Raw genomic sequence first — 19,219 nt, 5'->3', positions numbered from 1 at the left:
CGCTTACGCTACGCGCCCCCGGGGCTCGTCGCGTAAGCGCGTCTGATGCTTATGTTGCGCGATCGCATGCGGAGTGCTTCCGGGTGCGCTTACGCCGTGCATATCACGCGGACGCGGCTACGCGATACGTCCCGATGATTGGGCGTGCCCCGGGGCGCTTACGTAGCGCGTTTGTATGCGCGTGGGTGCTTCCGGGCATGCTTATGCCGTACGTATCACGCGGCTACGCGATACGTCACGAGGATGTTTTTGTTCGCGGCAATAGCGGTAACAGGACGCTCCCTGGTACGTGCCCCGGGGCGTGCCGCAAAATTGCGCTGACTGGGGCGCTCCCCGGTACGCGCCCCGGGAGCGCACCATGGCAAAAAAATTTTTTTAAAAATGTTTTAATAAAAAAATTGTATTATATAAATATACAATATAGGATTCATTATAAAAAATATTACATTTCATAGGTTTGAGGCCCTATATATAGTTAGGAATTGGCATTTACAAAACCTATGAAATTCACTGAAAAAAACCATAGGTTTCACACCAGTTATAGTCAGCTGGAAATTTTACTCGCATAAAACCATTGAAATTCCCACGTTATAGTTAGTTGGACTCACTAACTTGCGCGTGCAATGCACTGCTGACGACGTCACATATTACATCACTCATGACCTGGTCAGTGACATCACTCATGACATCACTGATGACACCATCCTTGCGACAGAGTGACAGACCTCCTTTCACTGAAATGTAACCCTTGAAACACATATTCAAAAATAAAAACTAACATTTTCAAAAAAATGGAGATAGCCATACCAGTTACAACAACCAATTCAATTATTCCACCATCTATATACTCATGCACTCATTCACCAACAGTTCTATATAGTCACTCATACATATACTCACTCTTCATATAAAGTGATACACCTATGCATCCTCTTACACACCGACAGTCATCCTAAAGATACTCTCACACATGCAAATAAACTATTGAACATCCATTTATTTGCATGTACAGCTATACACACTACCACTTTACTTCTAAGGAAACTTACACATACTTACTCTCTTAAACAATCACTTATAGAAACACATACTAATTTAAACAGGAGCTCTTACAATGCCTCACTCTCACATATACTCGCTTATATACATCAATCTTCATATATACTAGATTAAACCATATGTAGTTACTGATAAACACACTAGTGAGACAGTCATTCACTCACCAACACACACATATACACACTCATCCACCCATACAGCCCTGCACATATGCGGTCTTCAAAACACATACAAACAGAGAGTCAGTCATTCATGCATCTTTGTGCTAAGTAATACCCCTACCAAACCATACAAACACTCATACTGATCCTAAGAAAAACATCTAATAACCCATATACATACACATGTAGCAACTCACCAACCCATGCAGGCACTTATACACAAAGTGAAACACTAATACATATATTTGAATAATTAAACATTACTCTCTAATATATGTATTCACTAAGATACACTTAATAAACCAGTTAACCAATTGTTTTTTTTAAAAAACATCCATGTAAACACTTATTTAAACATTTATTCTTTAACACATATTTATTTTTTAAAAAGACACACATTCACTGGATGGTGTCATCAGTGATGTCACTGACCATGTCATGAGTGATGTAATGTGACGTCATCAGCAGTGCATTGCACGCGCATGTTATAGTGAGTCCAAGTACCTATAACGTGGGATTTTCAATGGTTTTATGCGAGTAAAATTTCCAGCGGACTATAACTGGTGTAAAAACCTATAGTTTTTTCAGTGAATTTAATAGGTTTTTTAAATGGTAATTCCTAACTAGAACTGGTGTGAAACCTATGGTTTTTTTTTCAGTGAATTTCATAGGTTTTTTAAATGCTAATTCCTAACTAGAACTGGTGTGAAACCTATGGTTTTTTTCAGTGTGTGTATGTATATATATATATATATATATATATATATATATATATATATATATATATATATATATATATACACATTTTTTTTTTATTTTTTTATTTTTGTTGCAATGTGGTCTTGTAACAGGATCGCTCTCCAGTGGGTGCCGGCGTTGGGCCAGACCAATGGCCAAAAAATAATTTTTGGTACAAAGGACACCGCACACAGCAACTTCAGTTCACAGATTTATTTCAGTGCCCAGTCTAACACCAACGCGTTTCAGCCTGACGGCCTTGCCCAATAAATCTGTGAACTGAAGTTGCTGTGTGCGGCGTCCTTTGTACCAAAAAAAGAAAAAGAAAAAAAAGAAATATATATATATATATATATATATATATATATATATATATATATATATATATATATATATATATAATTCCCACGTTATAGTTAGTTGGACTCACTATAACTTGCGCGTCTGCAATGCACTGCTGATGACGTCACATATTACATCACTCATGACAGTGTTTTTTAAAAAAAAAAATTGATTGGTTAACTGGCTTATTAAGTGTATCTTAGTGAATACATATATTAGCGAGTAATGTTTAAATATATGCATGAGTGATGTAATATGTGACGTCATCAGCAGTGCATTGCAGACGTGCAAGTTATAGTGAGTCCAACGAACTATAACGTGGGAATTTCAATGGTTTAATGAGTAAAATTTCCAGCTAACTATAACTGGTATGAAACCTATGGTTTTTTTCAGTGAATTTCAAAGGTTTTTTAAATGCCAATTCCTAACTATAACTGGTGTGTAACCTATGTTTTTTTCAGTGAATATATATATATATATATATATATAATTAAATTGCGGCGTCCCACGCCGCGGAGACGCCCTGCCGCATAACCTGTGGACCCGAGGCACCTGACAGAGGGGTGCTTCGAGGAGCTAATGAATGCCGAATCTTGCGGGGTGTTATTTTCAACAATCACGGATGTGCTCCCTCACTTTTGGACCCATTTGGGAATTATTGACACTCTCGAAGCCTCATGCAGCACCCATTTGGGAAGTAGGGCTACACACCCCAGAAGGCCACTTGGTAGGTCCCACTTGGGCGGGGCATATGGTGTAAAGTCCACGCAGCTGACAAGACTTTGGGGTTCAGCCAGTGAGCAAGGGCGCAATGCCCGAAACATGTATGGCGATTCTGATGTGAGCTGTAGTGCAACGTGTCTGCTGCCCGCATTAAACGAAGGCACCTTTCATTACCTGTGTGGCGTCTCCTTGCATGGTGAAACTTTGTTTGGAACAATATATATATATATATATATATATATATATATATCTATGGCAAAATGAACCCCCTCATGTTGTTCCTTTGCAAATTAAATGTTTTAAGTGTTAACACTTTATTCCAATCACGATGACTTCAGGTGTGCCATACTTTTGTCATAAGTAAGACTGTTAGCGCTCTAGTTGTTCTTTAGAACACTCTGGGACATTCTGTCATTGGGCTATCGGGCTACATCTGGCTGATATTTGGGCTACATTTGTTTTTTTTTGTCTCTGGTGGCCATCTTTGGGCTACATTGGGCTACATTTGGGCTCTAACATATATATAGCCCAATGTAGCCCAATATATATTTTTTCAAAGTTAATTTTCGTAAAAACCACTGGAGCATATATCTTGAGACATAGCAAAGGCACATCGGGGTACCAGTCCCTACAATTTTGCCAAGTTTGGTGGAAATCCATTCAGCCGTTCGGGCTAAAAGTGAGTCCAACCGCCCTATGGAAATTAACATTTGGAAAACACGTTTTGGGACCCCCCTTTTATCTCGGCCCCTGCTTGATGGATCCCCCCGAAACTTTCAGGGAAGGAGCGGAGCGCAGCGAGGCAAAGTTGAGGAAAATTACAGGCAGATCCCTCATTCGGCGCCAAAGTTATTCCCAATAGAATGTTGCGGATTTCCTATGGATATCGATCCTAACTATAACTACCTACGGCGACCGCCAGTAGGTAATATACACATCTGCATATCTATATAAATGCATGTTATGTACATGAAAGTTTGAAAAACACTAATAAAAGCAAAGCTAAAAAGCCATCTAATTACAAACAGAATTTCTTTAACTTAAACGAGAGCGAGACCTATTTCATTTTCAATGCTTGTTGTCTTTACAATTAAGAGAATAAATATAGGGCCCACTAGAGAACCATTTTATGCTCATCTTTTAATTTCTACCAGGTCTGAGACCTGGCCTACTTAAAGCCTTGTTTCTGACTGAGCTATACCAACTCAGTTCTGCTGTGGGAACACTGCTTTTCCTCTGGTATGAGTAGCTGATACATTGGCTAAGGAACTGAGAAAAGAGTAGACTGTGCAACCCAGTGCATTGGGGTGGTAAGGGCATGGTCCCTTATGCAAACAAGGAAAGAGGGGCTCCTCTGCCCCCCCTCCTTTTCTTTCCCCCCACTCTTAGGCTCAGGTACCATTACACTTGCTGCACTTATGATAGCTATGCCTCAGAACAGTTGCTACTGGCTGTAAGAGTGATCACTTTAGCATGGGTGCTGGGGAACGTATAGTAAGCGTAATTAACATTCTACTCTTTCTCCCATGGTTCAGCTCCAATCCCACTTTAATTCAATATTCGTTTTATTTTTTTGCAGAATCACTCTACTCCAACCACCGCCAGCTCCAACATGCGGTGACCCAACAGAACCTACAATGCCTCAGATCTCATCGGCAAACTTACCAGCAGTTGCAGAAGCCATTCTTGGAAGCTCTGGGTCAGCAGCAGTGCCAGTATTTAGTTTTAGGAAGGCCACACCAGTAGTACCAATGGAAGCTGATGGTTCAGTGTCAATGGCTGAGTCGTCTACTGCTAATCCTGCAGTGCCATTGCTTCTTGGCTCGCCTAAGGTCTCTTGTGTGATAGGGGTGGCTTCTCCCAGTGCCTGTCCAGCTGAAGCACCACAAACTGTCTCCAGAACTGAGCCCTCAGTGCCACCAGTGGATTCTACGGATGGTGACAAAGCAACAACAAAGATGGAGTCTACCGTTCCTGGCCCAACACCACAGACCCTAACCGCTGTCAGAAACCAAACGTTCACGCATCTGGAAAACCCTCCAAAGAAGTCGTGCATGGGCACCAGTCATTCTGAATCAAGGTAAGTCTCCAATGGTGGAGGTTATGGACAAGTGGAGGACTAATCACTCCATGTCACCGAGGAGGCAAAGTGCTTAGGACTGTAAACAACATCCAAGTGCTATGGCTCTGGGGTTGAATTCTTATGATTTCAGTAGATGCCAACCAAGAAGGTTAGTTATTGATCTGTAAAGAGCAAATATGTTGCCACGGGCCCCTTTGCAGTGCAGGTAGGAATATAGCAGAGTTTAAACGGGCTTAAAGCTAGCAAAGGAGCATAGGTTGTAAGCGCATGTTCACGCTAGTCCCAGGAGGAAGCCGAAGGAGCAACTTAAGCACATAAAAGGCCCAGTCTATAATAAGTCCCAGGGCCTATTCTAATATATTTACAGCACCTAGATTTGGTAGAATGACTTCTCTGAAAGATGGTAGTATACTTTTTTTTTTTTTTGCAGATTTATATAGCGCGAACTCGACCCGAAGGTATTGGAGCGCTTTACATGAGCACCAATTACGTTACACAAGGACACATTATTATTTTTTTATTTGTAGTCACAGGTAATGTGGAAAGAGATTGCAGGCGAATGTATTAGACATTCCAAGGAAGGGTTCCTGTACTCACTGCCATCTCCAGTGTTTTTCTGCTGTATTTTGGAATGCAGATAAGACTGGTGCCTCTAGGTATAAGTTTGTATTCCATACTGAGGCGAGTGGCTTTTATGTCGGTGTAGATGGGACTAGTGCCTCTAAAGGGTTTGAATATGCTAAACTAAATTTTAATTACATTGTTGCTTTGGGAGATAGTGCAGATATTTCACAACTCATATGCTCTTGACACGTTACAATATATGCAGGAGGTAGTGGTGGTATATAAGGTAGCACATCAATTCTAAAAAGCATAAACGGTGGAATCCGTATTTTTTTTATGAAAGCTCGTTAATAATGGTGCCCCTCAAGGTAACAGGAAAACGACACCCCACTACCACGGTACTCACCACAAGGAAGTTCAAACGAATTCCCCTGTTAAACTAGACAAAGTGATTGTACCTCGGCACTCTCAAATTACACATTTTCATTAATGTATAGTTGAACAGATCTCTTTATCCAAAATTAGTGTAACAACTCACAGAAAAATCAATTTAGAGAGTCAATTATGCAAAAAAACTTCTATTTCCTATTAACAGTGTTTCACTCGAGTAGTATAGACATATACGATGTACAAATAGACCAATAACATAAATTGTTTCCTATCATATAATACTGTTTACAATTCGACACTTATAGGTCCCGTTCTTGAACCGTCTTAGTAAGCATATGACGATAGCAGCCAAAACATGTTTCATTACTGATGTAACTTCAAGGCTCATATTTGCGTGATTGTTTACTTTGTCAATCCCAAGTGAAAAGGTAAAATGTCGTCCCAAATGGGGATCCTGGTATTGCGAATTGCCGGTATCAATTCTTTCGTTTTTGGGCATACACATCCAATAAGTGGACCCTAGAAAGGATGTAACCCGGCTCCAGTGTTAGGCATATATTCTTTGACGTTCTCTAATATGGCGCATCCCCCTCTCAAGCCAGCCAAAAGTTTTGCAGGGTCCGTCGATCTGAGGAGAAACACGTGTTTACGGCCGAGATCAGAGGCACAACATAGCCCATGTACTTTCAATAGTATTGTTTTGACTTATGCTGGGTGCTACCTTGTGTCTGGACAAAGCTAAACCTCAGAAGAGCTGTAATGACAGCAAAACACGTGTCAGGGGTTGCTTTTATTCATTTCAGGTTGGCTTGGATGGTATTTTCCCAATCCAAAGCTGTAATATTGTGCCTGCAGTGGTAAATGGCTTTTGTCATTTTACAGCTCGGCGTGGATAGCACTGTGCTAATCCTATGCTTAAAAAGTTTGATAGAAAAGCAGACATTTGAGGTGAGCAAATTTAGAGTGCCGCTGGTGTTGAGAGTGCTCTACACAGGAGCTGCCTTCCACCTAAACTTGGGAACTACCGAGAGTTCTCCTTCTTTTTTGCAGAATTTATGCATCACTCTATGCCTGCAAGGGTATTGTTTTTATATATATATATATATATATATATATATATATATATATATATATATATATATTTTTTTTTTTACATGTAACTTTTAAGCACGTGATGTTCGATAGCAATGGTAACAGAAGTTCTGAGCAATTTCAATGGTGCTTTTTTTATTCACCACATACAATGAAAAGCTGAGGAGACTAAATGTGTAACCTTTCACTTTCTCTCCAGTTACCACAGTAGGAACATTACCAATAGAGTGAATGTAAATCTGAGCACAACCTAAAGCTGCTATATTTGAAACCTGTAGCACAGAGGTTTCAGTGAGGGAATGTTTCTTTTTTAATGTATTTTGGTAGCCTGCAGGCCACAAGTTCCTGCCCAAGTTGTTGCAGGGATTCTGCACATACACAGAACTATGCGCGGGAAAACAGGACCTCGGTGTATAGGGGTTGTACCTTCCTACCACCTTTAGCGTCCCAGAACTGCCTAGCTATAGTGTCTCATTCTTTCTCCGACAAAATCACGAAGATACAAATGATTAGACAACCCAGAACACAACGCTCACTCAGGAATTGTGGTAGCAAGAAATAGGCTTTCGCTCACTCACTCTAACTCGCCCACAATAAGATTGTCAGAGTCCCTGTATAGTTCAAAAATGTTTATTTTAACTATTGTGCTCTATATTACAGTATACGATCCACTTCCAGCAGCAAAATACATAAACCTAGCACAGTTAGAATTGTTACAATACCATAGTAAATGAAGGGGGATGTCATTATATATAGACAGTGTAAAAAGCACTATACGGCCTAACCACCCTCCCGTTGGTGCGTTGAGGTTTATTATATAAAGGAAGATCTCTGGGCTTTGTCAGCAGACCCCATACCTTAGAGCCTAGAAACTTTACATCATGGGAACAGCCTAGCTCTTCTCCAAGGAAAGTTTTCCCTCCAAGTGTGTGTGAACAGGCAACTCCATGATCTCAAAGCACAAGCTCTCTAGCAGTGAAGCTGTGTGTAGCATGTTTTGTCTGGGTGCTGGGACTGACCAGAACAGAATAACAAGGGGCATGTTTTTCGACCTTGCACATCGTGTTCAGACTAAACCCCAGGAACAGCAGAGAACGCAGAAAGCAGACCCATCTCATATGAAAGACCGAGTCTTGCAGAGTCTTGCAAAATAAAATCATGTAGTAACGTGCACAAAAGCAGCATCATGGCAACAGAGCTCATGCTAACATAGCAATGTCGAGAATGATCCTAAGGGCCATATCAGAAAGTGAATTCTACTGCTGCAAAGATCTTCATATAACCAGCAAGGTTTAAGTATGAATATTTAAAGGGAGAACTAAAATGTTCATTATTCTGTGTCAAACTAGAGGAGGCTTGACCACAAAGGTGTGCAACACTGGAAATGCCTTCCAAGTTATCTTCTTACATGACGTTGTTTTTAAAAGGGCATGCATTAGTCAAGGAATTACAAATATAGGATGAGTAATCATGGCTTGAAAGTATCACTTATTTAATGTCACAAATTTCTTTCAATTGTTGACAAAAGGGTATACTCATCAATTAAGTATTTAAGAATAGAACCCATCATGTTGAATAAATTCGAAGTGTTTAATATTAACAAATTCTTATATACATAACTCGCTTGGCATCTCTTACAAATATGTAACAATGTTTTTGGACACTGGTACTGTTCGAAGAGCAACATAACATAGGTGACCTTGGGTGGTTGCACTTGGGTTGACTTTCGTTGGGTTATTTTGAACTGCTGCAAGCTACAATAGAACAAGTCAATCAAGATCATGGCTCCTCTGATCTTCGCTCCACCCACTTGGGTGGTTCCTCAGCTTGGGTTTATTCTCTGTGGCTTTGTTGTAGTCACTGCGAGGGATCACTGATCATTCCTGGAGGAAGGAGACAAGGTTTGCAGGCCCAGCACTGTTGGAAAGTAGGGAGTTTTTTTGTTGCTGCCGTTGAAGCAAAATCTGATAATCTCCAACCCTAGGATGTGATTATAGATATTTAGAGATAGAAGACCATCTGTATCTAAAACTAAAGGTTGGGGGCTTTGCTGACGAGGTTATGATGTATTACAATGAATGGGCGGAGTAAAGGGCCTTGCCCGACAACATGGAAGCCTGGATGGAAATCTTATGTTTTTCTTCGGGCAATAACCACGCCTCATGCCAAGATGGGGTAAAGGCCGCTTTATTGGACATGTAGGCAGAATAATAATAATGCATTCAATTCATATACAGACATTTCCCCAGCTAAACCCCCATCCCCTAAGCCATGTCCCCCAACCACTATTTGCCCACCTTGTCCATCCCAAAGCTCCTCACATAACGCTTAACTCAGTCTCCTGCCTACCTCTTCGCTCCTATTCCTAATGCCCCCAACCCTTCCTGCCTGTCTTGCTTTCTTCCCAATCTGCCACCAGGAAAAACCCCGTCACGGGTGTTGTTCCTGTCCCCCCCCCCCCCGCCCCCGCCCCCCCCGTAACCGCTGCTTTCATAAGAGTTCCGAAAGAAAATCACTGTCGCCAAACAGGAAAAACTTTATTCTATCACGAACGTGAGTCAAACATAAAGAAAAGATTGAAACAAACTGCCGTCAGTAACAGCGAAAAACACATTGGTGCCAAATAATTGTAACAAAATAGCAAAATTCTGAAGAAACTGCTCTTATAATGAAGATTGAGAAAGGCAATGAGAAATGAGCAAGGAGAAGGAAAAACGCAGAAACATGAAGGCAGAGAAGGATTCGCAGAAGGGTGTGGGATCCGGAAAGGGACGCACAGGTGAAGCAAACTAGAGGTAGAGGAATGGATAGAGACAGGGAAAGCATAGCGAAAAACTAATAAAGCTATTGATAACAATATAAACAATGCCTCGCTGTCGCTATAACAGTACACATTCTAACACCATGGGTTTATGCCCAAAATTCCGGCCAGCATGCCCTTAAAATTCAATAAATAGATTTCATTTCCGATGAATGACAGGTGCACCCCATCATGTTTGAAGAATTGAAAATCTGCAGTTTGAATTTCATCATGTACCAACCAAACAATTCTGTTAATGAAACAAAAAGTTGCATTTCCCTGTTGACCTTCCTACGTGCTCTTTCCATGGCCGTATAGCTGTCTGCCCCTTTCCACAGTCTGCGGGCACCCGCGTAGCTAGGGGCGGTGCGGGGGGGGGGGGGGGGAGCGCGTCGATACGCCCCCGGCGGCACTATCTTTGGGACGGCCGCATGCACTGCACTTTTGGCCCGTTGCGGCGGCCTTTATAATTTATTTGTGGACACTCACTCACACTACTGTGACTGACAGTAATGTCAGTGAGTGTCCACAAATAGATTATGAAGGCCACCGCAACGGGCCAACAGTGCCGTGCACTCTGTCAAGGCAGTTAAAGTTTGAAAGTGCAAGCAGCGCGCACCTGTCATCTGCTTGCTTGCGATGTAACTGCTGCGCCAGTCAGTTGGAGCACCAGCAGTGCTGCCAAAAATGCCGCCGCGACGTCCCGCGTTTGACTCGAGATTGCTTGACTGTTGGTCTGTCCCAGGGCCGTCAACCTTGTAGTGCGTGAGCGCTACCAATGGCAGCCCTGGGCATCATTTTGGCCAGCCCTCGCGATGAGCATGTAGCAGTTACTCGTCACGCGCTTCACCACTACGTGTGCTCGTGAGGAGTAAATTTTTGCCTTGGGCATTGTCAGTGTTGCTGCTGGGTACTTTGCTGTGCTGGCTGCTGCAGTGCAGCAGAAGTCAACGAAGTTCGAACTAACCCCTGCCTGCCATAGAGTGAGACTCTGGAGCGAGTGAGGTAAAAGAGGAGAGCAGCAAGAGCTAGCTTAGCTAAATATTTTCAGAGGGGTGGCTCATTACCTAAGCTCCGCCACAAATCCACTTTCATAGATATTACGATTAAAACCATTGCTCATATTAAGCACTGCATTAACTTACCGCCAGGCACACGAATAATGCCAGATAATAATGTTTACTGATCCAGCCCTAGAGCTCCCTTCAAGTGACGAGGCCCCAGGGGTTGCATCACAGAGCAGTTTTGACTGGACGTATGTCCTTGGGGGAACTTGGCAATACTTGATGCAAAGACTTTTTCCACTGTATCATGAAAGCATGATTCTGGAGGTGTTAATGTGTGGCAAGAATATTTCTGTGCATGTTTGTTGTGTGCCATTTTGCTGTGGTGGTGAGGTCTACTGTTCTGGAGGGTGTAGCATTGTGCTATCTCCTCCCTTCATATGATTGCAGCAGGAAATGCGGAATCATCTTTCTAAGATGTCTTACTCATGTATAACATTAGTTCAGTGCAAAGTTGTTAGAAACCCTGCACAATAGGGCTTCCATCGTGTGTGTGCGTGTGCGTGTGTGTGTGCGTGTGTGTGTATCCATGTTATCCAGTCATGTCTATGAACAGTTTAAGCGACTAGTAATTAGTTAATTAAAAGCATAAACATTTAAAAAGCGTGCATTTAGCATATTTACAACATTTTAAAAGCGGTGTAAGAACAACATTGCATTTACGGCTAAAAAATAATCCCAGGTAGAAAAGCCAACTACACATTTCAAGATTTAAAAAAGTTACAAATGACAGCCAGAGAACTTTCCCATGCAGATGTATTCTGTTTGAAGAGAGCTTGGGGGGGGGGGGGGGGGGTACCCTTTGGTCTGGGTGCACAATCACTTCATGAATTCTCAATGATCTAAATTAAGTCTGTGGACAAGTGGAGCAGAAACGGTGCTTCCGTCTCAGGATTTTTTTTATATGATCAGGTGCCTGCTATCGGTGAAAGAATCAGTAAAATGGCACCCTTTCCTGCTAATCCTATGAAAGTAGTAAGCGTGTTAACTGCCCATTGTCATAAGTGACGCCTTCATCCAATCTTGGCTTTTTAGCCAAGACCACTTTGCTTCTGTGGATCCTAGAACACCAGACACTGATGTCAAAGGGTCACTTGAAAATGTGAAGTACTGAGTCTCTCCTTTCCCATAATGCTTTGTTGCACTTAAACTGTACCACAAGCAAGTATTATGATCCTTGACCAGTTTTGAAGCCGGCAGCTCTGCAGTGATTTCAAGAAGAACAATTCAAAGAAAAAAAGTTCTAGGCTAGGTCTGGACAAAGGGGCATTGGTCTCTACTCAGTTTTAACCGCATTGGGCCCCCACTCAGTCTCACTGATAGCCCAGCCCCCATGAGAAGCCAAAACTCTACTCCTGCCATGGCTTCTTACCTTAGTTCAGCCTGCCTCAACCTGAGATACAATGTCACACTACAGCACAGAAGAACATTGCCAACTGGGCACTGGGGAGGTATGTGAGGTCCATATTGTTCTGTGAATAATAATGGGGTTTAAGTCATTTTCCCATGTGTTTCTAACTGCTTCCCATGCACACATGAGTATTTTTGCTTTTATTTGCTGATATCCTTTCAATTGTTTCAGGCTCCTCTTGTGAACCCCTTGGCTTCTGTTTTCTTTCATAATCAGCATTTGCTCTCTGTGGTTTGGTCAAAGCGGCAACATATCTAAGAGGAGGCTGAGGTGCAGCACCCCATATATCTAACATATTTAACCTAAAGTCTAGTTTAACGCAGAATGTGGGCCAGATGAGGTTGATGTCATGTAGCTTCAATATTGCCTTTGACACACCGATATGGACCTACGTTCTTTGTGGAGGTCAGGAGTTTGGAAGAATGGATTTAAATTTGGTTGCATGGTTTCCCCTTGTCTGGTTGCTTGAGGGTGTTAATGGCACTTTTGCAATTATTTATTGTATTGTAATTGCATTTATATAGCACTCACTACCCATTACGAGGAATCGAAGCGCTTTTTCAGCGAGTGGCACGGTACTCCGGAACACATAAAAGAATAGTGGTGACTTAGTATAGTGAAAATTTGAAAGACATTTGAGGGATGTATATGTTAGTCAGTTATTTAGATTGAGAAGGATAGTGGAGGGATAGAAGAGGGAAAAAGGTTTGCATTTATATAGTGCTTGCTACCCTTGATGGGGTGTTAAAGTTCTTTTTTTGGCAAGTGGCACGTTACTTCGGAACCCAGAAAGGAATAGTGGTGAATTAGTATAATGAAAATATGAAAGTAAGGTGAGTGGTGAATATGTTAGTCAGATTATGTGGATTGAGAATAATAGTGGAGGTATGGAGACTTAGGAACCTAGCACTGATCTTCTTTCTTTTTCTTACTTTATCACGATTTTTGTTATGGGTTTGCAGTCGCTGATAACCTGAGGATGCAGGCGAGTACCAGTCTGCAGACTCCCATGGTGTTACTCCCGTGAGGCACTGCCAATCGTTTTTCACTTTTTTTCCATTCCTACTTATGTTTGGTCATTTCACACTGGAGGGTGGGATAGATCACAGGAGGCAGAGCTCACAGACGCAATTAGTATATTGAAATATGCAAGTCATTTTTAATAATTTGAGTGGTGGATATGTTAGTCAATTATTTGGATTAAGAAGGATACCGAAGGGGTAGAAGTGGTAAAAAGGCTAGCATTTATATAGAGCTTGCTACCCATGTTGAGGTGTTAATGTGCTTTTTCGGTGAGTAGCATGCTACTTCGGAACCCATAAAGGATTAGTGGGTAATTAGTATAGTGAAATAGGAAATGTATTTGAGTAGTGGACATGTTAGTCTGTTATTTGGATTGAAAAAGGATAGTGGAGGTAGAAGAAGTATATTGAATTTTTTTTGTTTTGTTGTTGCTATACCTTTCATTACGAGTGGTTATTCACCCAGTAATGAGGACCAACGTCCAGATCTTGCTGCTAACTGCACCTAAATGCCATCTTCCGGTTTTCCCCTGATATCAGTAGGTTTGGCCTGAAAGCATTTATCAAGGGAACATGGCTTTCATTCCAAAACTAAAAAAATTCAATAGGTGTGGTTCCAGGAGCTACCGCACATGGCAGAATTTAATGCAAACTTGTAAGGAAGGCAAAGACCAACTTACCTTGGGAAATTTTTCAGACAGCATAAAAACCATAGCAGCATAAAACAGGATTTCAAACATTTTAACTTCATGTAGGGCTGATATGTGGTATGCACTCCTTTTGTGTTTTATTTGTTCACTCAACTCTCTGATGGATGTCACATGCAGTTTTTCTGAGTCCCCAGATAGATCATGCAGTGTAGTGTGTGTGTTCTCCTTTGTACTGCCGGTCACCGGTGTCTTGGACTGTCATGTTTGTGCATGTAACTTGCATGGTCGAGGTAACTATTAGCAGCGATACTACGTGTCTTTCGGACCTCTTTCAAGTGCTCGCCGTCTTTTTTTTTCCCAGCAAGGGGGGCGGCAATCTGAGGGATAGCCCAGGGTGCCACAAGCTCCAGCTACGCCTCTGTCTGCGTGGCAAGAGCGCAGTGAATATGAGCCGTGATTGCGGCCAAGTCTTTAGGAACCACTCATTTCTATCATCAAACCCATTCCAGATAACTGTACTAGATCGTTCTCCCCCAGGTGTATTAACAGAATATCTGATTGCCGAATTTCCTCCATCAAAAATGCCAAAGGTAACAACTGTCCCCATCGCATACCACTCTTACCCCACCATGAGATAGCCACAGCATCGGAGGCAAACCCCAGGCTCGTGCCATAAAGTCTTTTATTAGCCTGCGTAGCTGCCCATTTTATAAAGGAATGGCCGATGACCCTAACATTCTTGTGATGTGACTTTGAGCCTGGAAAGAAAGGACAATTAATATCCTGGAAATCATATTAAAACTTACAACTGTCTAACCTAACGTAAAAAGCAATCGGAAGACCACCTCCCCAGCTTCTTAACCGCATGCGCGCTAGCGGTTTTCCCGCTGTGCGTGGCGGTTTTTAAAAACCAGCGTTGCATGACGAGCTCAGCTCGTCATGAGCTTCGAAGGGGTTAATGTCACCCACCAAAAACCCCCACCTAGCTGCTTCAGAAGCCGCCCCAATGCGAAAGGAGTGAGTACCAAAATGTTGGGGATTCTCTCCGATAATGTTCAAAGACTTCCTAAGGATGCCAAGAATTTGTGGCGCTGGGAGTCGAGAGCCGTCTTGGTGGCGAAAAACAAACTTGGATAATGCACCACCTATGTTCAGACCATGCCTGAACTGGGCAAAGGGAACCTCCTGTGGCCTGCAACACAACCTTGCAACCTCTGGCCATCTGATCAGTTTTGGAGTGTTCCAGAAAAACTTCAATGTGTGAGGACCTTGAAACGTTGAGGAGTTTCAAATCATCATAAAGAGTGGACCCCAGAAGTTCTGAAACCCTGAATGCTCCAAAGAAAAGCCAAACCATGCACAATTTAAATAATTGAAATTCAAATTTAGAAAAACAAATTTGGGGGAGTACCTTGAGAATTCTGGCAAGTAGTTGGAGTGATATCGGTTCCCTGTGAGAGGAACCCCTTTTTCTGGACTTGGCCCAACCTTGTAGTATGCGCTTTCCCATCTCCCCAGCTGAAGGCTCATAACCCCAAAATTATTTTCCGTAAAAGGCAATACCTGCCAGTTTCCCCGCAATAGTGGTGGAGGAAATGTTCTTTTTGATGTTAAGCATAACGAAATTTACTACATCATCTCTATGGTGACATTAACCTGGTCCATTGCAATTTCTAAATGTAGCACCTGACCCCAAAAACTCCAGCCAAGCTCTTCTGTAAGCCAACTTGGTGCTGTGTGCTAAAGTTCTCGACGAGCAGATAAGCAGTCATATCTCCAAACTCCATATCACGCTGGGAATGTGAGTCTTGTGCAACTCTGCTCCGGGTGCCATACCACGGAATCTCTCCCACTGAAAATGAGACCGGACATCCGCGATATTATTAGCTGTACCTGCAATGTGTTTGGCCTTGAAGACAATGTTAAATTTTAAGCATCCCAACATAAAGAGCTGCAACAACTTCAACATCTGCTTGTCGTTTGCTTTCTGCCAATTTACCAAATCAACAGCAGTTTTATTGTCTACGTTGAATAGCACAGTTTTATTGGCTAATTTGGGACCCCATACCCTGAGCGCTACGAGGAGGGGAAAAAACTCCAAGAAGGCAATGCTCTTTTTCTCGGAAACCCAATTGTCCGGCCATCGTTCTGCACACCATTTACCGTCCCAAAACAGGCCAAAACCATGTGCACCAGAGGCGTCTGAAAAAAGCAGTAATTGCCAAACAAAATCTTCACCAAGAGACCAAAGTGGAATGCCATTGAAATCTGATAAAAATGTGGACCACACTTCAAAATCAGCTCGCATGTGTGTTGTCACTCTGAGTCTATGATGAGGAAGCTGCAAGCCAGACAGAGAAGTCAAGTCTCCTACAAAAAGACCTGACCGCACGTATGACTTTACTAGCAAAATTCAAATGACCTAGTAAACGTGGTGCTTCCACCAGGGTCAATTTATGTACAGAACGAGCATGCACTAACAGTCTTGCAATTTCTGTAATCTTCTGTGTAGGGAGTCTAGCCTGCATCGTGATAGTGTCCATCTCTATGCCCAAATACGTCGGGCAACAACAAGGGCCCTCAGTTTTGTCCTCTGCTAACGGCACACCCAGAGTCTCTGCAAGCAATTAAAATTCCCTTAAGGCAAATGCGCATTGATGTGAATTAGCTGGTCCCAGAAAAAGAAAATCATCCAGTTAATGTTTAATCCCTGCATGGCCTGTTCGGAACGAAAAACACCACTGGAGAAAAGAACTGAATGCTTCAAACAGTTTACAGGATATGGCACAGCCCATAGGAAGGGTCTTATCAACAAAGTATTGACCTTCAAAAAAGATGCCCAGTAAAGAAAAATCTGAAGGATGTATGGGTAACTATCGAAAAGCGGATATCACACTTCGCCAACTGTGACCCCGCACCCATGTCTTTTATCATGATCAAAGCAGAATCCACGGACTCAAAATGCACCATGGAATCCTCCTTTGCAAGGAAATCATTAACTGAAAAACCCTGAGGCCATGACAAGTGTTGAATCATTCTGTATTCTCCCTCAGCCTTTTTGGGAAAAATTTTTAAACCACAGAAGAGTGACAACGTAACTAAAGTAGAAGAAAAAGTTTAGTAGTATAGTCTCTACCACCAGAAGTAGGTTGAAAACCCATAGGGAGATAGAGTAAACATACTTAAAGTCAAGAAAAGAACCCTCAGGCACCAACTCATGGTCGGTAGCCAGTTATCTTCATTGGGTCCTTGTAGAAAAGAAAAAGGATGTGGTGAAAAACGTGAATTTAAAAGGAGTGTGGACTACTCCCCAAACTGAAACTCTCTTTTAATAAGAGGGTAGTTCGAACTCCATTAAAAACAGTGAGAAATAGCGGACAAATAAATGGTTATGTTAGTTTGAACCATCACGTCCTACAAATTAGTGAAAAAGTAATAAAGAAGAAAATAGGTCAACATGTTTCTGCTAACGAGCCAATAGTCGGCTCCGCATTCATCAGGACCGGAAAAAATCTTACACCACATGTTTGGCACACACTAAGGTACCTAAACTCAGTGGTGTAGAACAAAAGGAACTATACAACCTTAACTTTAAGTGCTGCACAGATGTTGTCTCCTTCGGTCTCTATAAATTGTAAGAGACTGGGAAATAATTAGTTGTTAATGGCTGCGCGTCATAGGCTGGTGGCAGGGGGATTCCTTCACGCCCAGAGTATTTGCTTCCGAACGAATGCCCGCCGTAAGACCTAGCGTTTCCACATCCACAGCCTGAACCAACTGTTGGGAACAATGCCTAATGGAGACACAATTAGATTATCCAAAGGGCAGTGATTGAAAGGACCCGCCATCCTTCCTGCACTTACCTCGGACAAATGTTTTCCCAGTACTATGTGAGGGAAAAACCTAGCAGATTTCAAATTCTGTGCAAACCTGGGATTTCTTGGGCCCTGATAACCTAGCCGAAAACCTTCTTGGAAACCCCAGTGTAGCATGTTGGCAACTTGAGTATCAGGATATAAAGTCAGCCAGTTACATAGAATGTCCACTTTGATTGGTGTAAAATCCTTTGTTGCCAAACTGGTGTAAAACCTCGCCCTCTACTTGGAAAACTGATCCCCCACTTAATGTTGTCCCTGAAACATTGTGTGACTGCATGTCTACCCCCACACCTGGAACATTTGCGTTTATACTTGCAAGGGTTCCTAGTGCAGTAGCCTTTGTTGAAATTCCAGCATGCGCCGGTTGACAATGTTTGAGGTCTGTGCGTGCCATACACCCCCCCCCCCTCCCCCCCGACGTGGGTCTAGACAGAAACGGCCTGTAGGTCATCGCTAAGCCACTGGCTGTGTGCAAGGAAGGGGGCGGCCTTTGAGGATACATCCATTAAACCCATAGTTCATTATCAACTCCCCCCCCAGGTTTGTCCGGCATCAGTGACAACCTAGTCCTCGTCATAATGGAGCCATGCGTACCCGCCAAACTCGTTAGCTGCTTTCCTAATGATATCAATATATTTAAAAAGGGAAACAGATCTGTTAGCAAATTGTTTGCAGTAGACGCTAGCAAATATAAGTAAAGCTGAAGTCCACGAATCTATATTAGTAGGAACCCTTGGCCGTTTAGAAAGTTCCCAAGCGATTCCTTTGGAACACTCTTTCGCTTGTATGTCCCTGTGAAGAAGTTTAAAAACATCAATGAAATGGCCCTTCCATATCTTATCTTTAGTAGCTTTGCTCAAATGAGCCCCTAAAGGCATAGCAACACCCATGTAGGGCAAACGTTTGAAGGGAAAGTCTGATTAGAATCAGACTGTTTTGTTATCAGTATCCTTGGCAGGCAATGTTGTAACTACGTTAGACAGTGCGTCCCCTTGTTCAGTGTCTACACCCTTGTCCAATCTCATGCGTTTAACAGCCTGCAAGTGATGCTCACCTGACTTATTCGCAATGTGGTAGTCTGTCACATGAGCCTCCATCGCCCCTTTGTTCCTCTTCTGTCCCTTGGCAGCGTCGTTGTCCTTTGCGCTAGCCTGCAAGAAATAAAAACTGGACAGGTCTTTAGAAGGCCCCCCCCAGTAAACCCCCCCCCCCCCCCCAACGGGACCATCAGCAATTTTTGGT

The 19,219-nt window shown here is 42.5% G+C and overlaps 1 protein-coding gene across 2 annotated transcripts in view; it reads left to right on the top strand.

Moving 5' to 3' along the window:
- LOC144754701 (rho guanine nucleotide exchange factor 19-like) overlaps window positions 1-19,219 on the top strand; it is a 202,334-nt gene that overhangs the window by 52,925 nt on the left and 130,190 nt on the right. For both annotated transcript variants that reach the window (XM_078642836.1, XM_078642837.1), the window contains exon 2: window positions 4,603-5,103. In XM_078642836.1, the coding sequence (XP_078498962.1) occupies window positions 4,661-5,103 (443 nt within the window). In that variant the 5' untranslated portion in view covers window positions 4,603-4,660. The remainder of the gene's footprint in view (window positions 1-4,602; window positions 5,104-19,219) is intronic.

Source organism: Lissotriton helveticus, chromosome 5_1, assembly GCF_964261635.1.
Source record: "Lissotriton helveticus chromosome 5_1, aLisHel1.1, whole genome shotgun sequence".
Lineage (NCBI taxonomy): Eukaryota > Metazoa > Chordata > Amphibia > Caudata > Salamandridae > Lissotriton > Lissotriton helveticus.
Note: the sequence above shows the minus strand (reverse complement) of the source record. Positions and strands in the feature narration are given on the sequence as shown.